This window comes from Astyanax mexicanus, chromosome 5 (assembly GCF_023375975.1).
Source record: "Astyanax mexicanus isolate ESR-SI-001 chromosome 5, AstMex3_surface, whole genome shotgun sequence".
NCBI classification, from domain to species: domain Eukaryota; kingdom Metazoa; phylum Chordata; class Actinopteri; order Characiformes; family Acestrorhamphidae; genus Astyanax; species Astyanax mexicanus.
Window position 1 is genome coordinate 51,466,359 of NC_064412.1, and position 6,000 is coordinate 51,472,358.

General features: G+C 37.5%; 1 protein-coding gene across 5 annotated transcripts in view; it reads left to right on the top strand.

Moving 5' to 3' along the window:
- The window catches only part of si:ch73-389b16.1 (cytoskeletal protein Sojo), a 28,477-nt gene extending 23,120 nt beyond the window's left edge, over positions 1–5,357 (top strand). For all 5 annotated transcript variants that reach the window (XM_049479302.1, XM_049479300.1, XM_049479304.1 and 2 more), the window contains exons 20-23: positions 2,393–2,512; positions 3,769–3,912; positions 4,091–4,225; positions 4,868–5,357. In XM_049479302.1, coding sequence (XP_049335259.1) covers positions 2,393–2,512; positions 3,769–3,912; positions 4,091–4,225; positions 4,868–5,155 — 687 coding nt within the window. In that variant the 3' untranslated portion in view covers positions 5,156–5,357. The remainder of the gene's footprint in view (positions 1–2,392; positions 2,513–3,768; positions 3,913–4,090; positions 4,226–4,867) is intronic.
- Positions 5,358–6,000: the final 643 nt, after the last annotated feature.

The following is a 6,000-nucleotide window of genomic DNA, read 5'->3' on the forward strand; positions in this document are numbered from 1 at the left end:
ACACTGTTTATTGCATTAAAATCCCTTGACTTTGTAGATTCCTATTAAGCAACTAGCACCCCACCTCTTCTCACAATGCTTCAGCAGTGGCCCTGACAGGCTCACACATGCACAAAGAATTATATGTGTCTAATTATGTCTGCTCCCAAACTGCGCATCATCTGGATTAGCATTGCAGTTCAAAGCTTCCCAACATGGGAGAACTGATGCAGATGAAATATCTGCTTAGAGAAGCTGTTCTGCAGCTCTTTGGAAAGGGCCGCGCTCAGTTGGAAGCCTCACGTTGCAAGGAAATGACTGGGACGGAGTCCTCAAAGTGTTACACAAGGCTTACATAAAGGAATATGGTATCACAAATCTGTTTCAGCTGAAGATGAAGATGTCAACTAAATTATCAGTTTATCATTGCCGTGCCAAAAGTCCTTTGACTTTGACACATCTTATAGAAGGTAAAGTACCGTATTTTTCATACTTTAAGGTGCACCGTATGATAGATAGATAGATAGATAGATAGATAGATAGATAGATAGATAGATAGATAGATAGATAGATAGATAGATAGATAGACAGATAGACAGACAGACAGACAGACAGACAGACAGACATACAAACAAATAGATAAATAGATACTATATTGATCCCAGAGGGAAAACACAGTAAACAATGAACACCAGTTTATGTGCATAAAGTGAGGATAACTGATATCAGCCATACAGAAAGTGCAAATACACAACTATATAATAATTTCAATTTAGCAGTGCAAACTTGTACATTTTGTAAACAGTAGATAGTGAATAAACTACTGGTGCAAAATAGGGTACAACTATAAGATAATGTAATAGGCATCAGCGAGACTGAGAGTGTGTCCATAGATGGGGGTGTGTCCATAGAGTGTCCAGAGTTGCTGGAATGAAAAAAAGTGTCACTATCAATGAAAGTCTCTTTTCTGGTCTTTTTTCAAACAAAAGGCACACTGGATTGTAAGGCCCATTTTAGGAGACACTATAAGGAACTTCTAATTCAGCAGGTCTCGCCGCTGGGTGGTGGTGGTGGGGGTAGCTAACTAAGTTAAGTAAAGCTAAGCTAAGTAAACAAAACTGTAATTAAAAAGTTTTTAATCTTTCTTTTGAAGAAAGAAGTAAATCAACATAGATTTGTCTCTTGAAAGATCCTTATTTGGGTGAGTAAAGCACTTCTGTTTATTTACAGTAACCCCTAGATTACCGAATTTCTCCATCACTAAGGCTGAAGCATTAGCATTAGTGGCTAACTGCTCCAGCAGTGCTAGCTGGGGTTAGGGGCAGGCTACAGACCGATAATACTTCCCTCTGAACAGGGAAATAGCAGCTATTGCTTATGTTTCTTTAGCCCCGGTGCTGGAGAACTAAACTGAAACTCCTAAAATGTATACATAAGATGCACTGAATTAGAAGGCGCACTGTTGAGTGCATTGGAAATCCACAGCAGCACAACCCTGTGTAGGGTTATATTTTTGTTAGAGCAAGGCCTGCTGGGACTGGTTTAAGAGTGGGCGTTAAAAGTGTACCACAGTAGTTTGTGAAATACTTTTGTGAAATATAGTCGGCCTGTATCTAGTCTGTGGAAAGAGACTAGATACATCCAGTCAACAGGTACAGGCTGTTGGGAATGAGACGGAATGACTCAAAAGCAAAGGCAAGTCTTGTCTTGTCCTATTCATGTCTATGTCATTTCATAATGAGGTCTAGTGTGTCTAATGCTATTGTGTTACTGCATGCCCAACCTACAAACTGTCTGAGTGTCTGAACTGCATGGAAAAGGGGAAGATTATGAATAAATTGTCAGTGTATATTTATTTCAGACATCAGATAGTATACACAGCTTACACATTAAGTCTTTTGGCACTAAAAATCTATATGTGGGTTTAGACCTCAGTTTCTCACTGTTGAATCTATAGAATTTACTGCTTAGTTTCATAAATGTTATTTAATTATAAGTGTTAGGATAATTATTAACTTAATAATAAATAAATAATGACTGCTTGAGTCCTTAATATATATAATACGCTATTTTGTTAATTCCAATTTAATAATTTTTGCACTTGTTGCACTTTACCAGCCTTAAGATTAATACCTTTATATTTGTGCTACTGTTTATATGTGTTTTTTTAATATACTGGTACTGTCATTTCCTCTTTATTCCCCCATTCCCCCTATCTCACGAATGTCTATATATGTGACCTTGTTGTATTGTAGATTTAGTGTCTCTCAGTCTTTTATATTTATATTTTTATCTTGCTGTTTTGTTGTAACTTTGGGGAAGGAGAGTAACTTAATTTAAATTTTGTCCACGTATTCTATGTAACTTTTAATAGTATGGTGCACAATTATGTGCATTTCTACCTGCCCCTTAGGACGCAGCAGATCAGACCCAGCAGCTGCAGGACGTGTCTGCGGAGCTGCAGGAGCTGCAGGATCACTGTGAGAGACTCACTTTTCAGCTGCAGGACAGCATCCTGTTTGGCAAAGAAAAGGTGTGGCATCAGCAAACACTCAAACAGCACAAACACATCCCTCATGCCAGCCAACTCTGCCAGTGTGTCAATGCTAATTGGCATCAAGTAAATGCGAAAATGGGCCGTGCGGGATTAGGCAGATGGTTTGCTGTGGGATTAGGCAGCTACATTACTATCACTCATACAATCCTGTAAAATCTGCCAGGAGGATTATGGAGTCATCAGCGAGTGACTGTGACTGTGGGTTCAGTCGTGCGTTCATAAAGTGATTCACGTTAATACAATACCAATATGCACATTCAGGGGTTTGTTGCCCCTAATCCCACAAACATTAAATATTTAATTTTATATATATTTTATAATACATACAGCTCTGGAAAAAATAAGAGAAAATAAGAGACCACTTAAAAATTATGAGTTTCTTTGATTTTACCAAATTAAAAATCTCTGGAATGTAATCAACAGGAAAATGGATGATAACAATAGCAATCAAACCAAGCTGAACTGTTAAATTTTTTGCACCAGGAGTGGCATAAAGTTATCCAAAAACAATGTGAAAGACTGATGGAGGTTCATTCCAAAAAACAGGTTAATTCCACCAAATATTGATTTCTGAACTCTTAAAACTTTATGAATATGAACTTGTTTTCCTTTCATTATTTGAGGTCTGAAAGCTCTGCATCCTTTTTGTTATTTCAGCCATTTCTCATTTTCTGCAAAAAAAAAAAGCTCTACATGACAATATTTTTATTTGGAATTTGGGAGAAATTGTTATCCGTAGTTTATAGAATAAAATAACAATGTTCATTTTACTCAAGCATTTACCTATTAATAGCAAAATCAGAGAAACTGATTCAGACACTGAAGTGGTCTCTTGATTTTTTTTTTTTGTATATGCAGTATATAGGGGCATAGAGTACAGGGATATTAGCAGCATAGGGTCAACAGGATGGCATATCAGCAGCTAAGAATATACCTTAAAGCAAAAAAATAACCTCATTTGTATATAAGAACATTTACATATATATTTGTGGTATTTGGCTAGTGTTACACAGGTACACTAAATATGCAAATGCTTGCGAATACCACTTTTAATGCATCCATTTAGCTACTTGAGGTTGCACCCACTGCTGACATTGCAGATGTGCAAATACACATACAGAAATGGGTGCAACTTAAAGTAGATAAATGATATACAAATATTTGGAAATAGAGTGTTGAGATAGAATCAGTTGTTGGAGATGTTTTGTGTTTTGTGCCCTTTGCTGTTGTAGGAGAGGGAACTGTGGCGTGTGGAGCAGGAGGTGGAGAAGCTACAGGAGAGTGCAGCAAAGGAGGTGTCCAGACTGCAGGACATCATCTCCAAACTCACTGAAGAACTTCACACACTCAGGAACCAACAACAGATACCAGCAGAGGTATTTACCAGCACACCAGCACATGCTCTTGAGTGCGGGTATGTATTGAGTAAGCAGTATTCTCTGCAGAGATGTATACTGATATGCTAAAGGTCATGGGACAAAAACTGATTTCTCAGAGAGTAAGTCTGCTGTCATTGCGTTGTTCATACTGTCCAGTACTCTGCAATGTTCTCAGTACCACCTTAGTGAGGAGCTGCAGCACAGCAGAGCTCAGCTTGACCAGGCCAATCAGAAGAGCGCCGCCCTGCTGGATGAATTGAGCACTCGTGAACAGCTTCTGCAGCTCACCAGTGAGGCTCTGCTGCTGAAGGTACACCATCCAGTTCTTTTGAGATGAGATAGGTGGGGTATTGTACATCCAACGTCCTAAAGCTATTGTAGCTAAATGCAGGTAAATTTAGTAGAAAAACATCTCTAGACAGAGGTTTTTATTTAATCATTCATCATATATCCATCTTTCCAATATTTTATCCACCCATCCATCTGTCCACCTATCTGTTTATGCATTTATCCATCCATCCACCCATCCAACCATTTATCTAGCCACCTACCCATCCATCCACCATCTCACTGATCTACCCACACACCCATTCTTTCATTTTTCCACCCATCCATCCATCCTGTCTGTCCATTCACGTATCCATCCATTCACTCATCCATCCATCCATCATTCCAATCATTTATCTAACATCCATCTTTCCATCCAACCATTCTCCCATCCATCCCATCATCCACCCAAACATCCATTCATCCTTCCCCCTTGCCCACACATTCATTCATCCATCCACCTATAAATCCATCCTTCCAACTAATCATCTATCTAATCTTCCATCCACCTTCCACCCACTCACACATCCATCCTTCCATTAATACATCATCCATCAATCAATCAATCTATCCATGAAAAAATCCTTGCACTTTATTACTGCTAACTACAACCTTTTTTCCTCAGGAGTCAGAGGTCACTCGTTTGAGAACCAGGTTATCCAGCATTGAGAGATCCAGAAATCTTCAGGACATCGCCATAACCCAGAGTTCAGATCCTGAGTACATTCACCAAAACACCTCGCAACCCAATTCAGAGGAAACTACTGTCATGGTGCCTGGCCTAAACCTGTCAGGTGACCCACTCCTGCTCCAATCTGGCAACCTGGAAAACATCCCACAGAGTTCACAGGCCAGCCACAGTCCGTCCTACCTGAGTTCTACACTGAATGAAACTTTTTCTAAAAGCTTCTGATGATTAACAATCACACAGTGTATGTAGAGGTGCACCTTGTAATGTTTTTTAATCAGTTATCACTCCATGGTTATTTTTTATCAATTTTTCTTGGAGCTAATTTATGTATTTTTCTAAACCTTTTTTGTGTGGGTGTGTATTTCTCATTATATTTTAAGATTTTATAATTATCATCTCCTCTTAAAACACACAGTTTGCACTTCAGGACATTTATCTGTAATAAAAATACTTTTGTGTTAACAAGTAACCTCTGTTTTAAGTGATTGCAACCCTTTATTTAAAATAATAGTATCAAAATGTTTACTTAAACACTAGATTCCTGGGGCAGTAGTTTAGGTATTCTGTGTGATTATGAATAATTATGAATAATGGAGTACAGACTCAAGCTATTATCTCACTCATAAACAGTCACTAAAGTAAACCAATAAATACAAAACACCCAAAAACCCAATGTTAAACCCAAATATAATTCATGGAGCTGTCATTGTAACTATTCTTGTTTGGACAATATGTTGTCCCAGAAATAATTACAATAATTGCATGTTATTGTCATTTTAAAATGATTTGATGCCACTGACATAATGAGAATACAGTATAAGAGCATATTAATGCAGTTACAGCCATTTAAAGTGCAAGGAACTTTTAATTATTAATAATATTCAGACACTGGTATTGGAATATGAGTTTTTTTTTTTAAATCAAATAAAAACACATACAAAGTCTACATACATACAAATTTATGTTAATAGACCTTTCTTGCTTAGTAAATCATATCCAATGTGTAACATTAAAGTCAGCAAAAATTCTTATATATTATATGTATATATTGTACGATATATTGTATA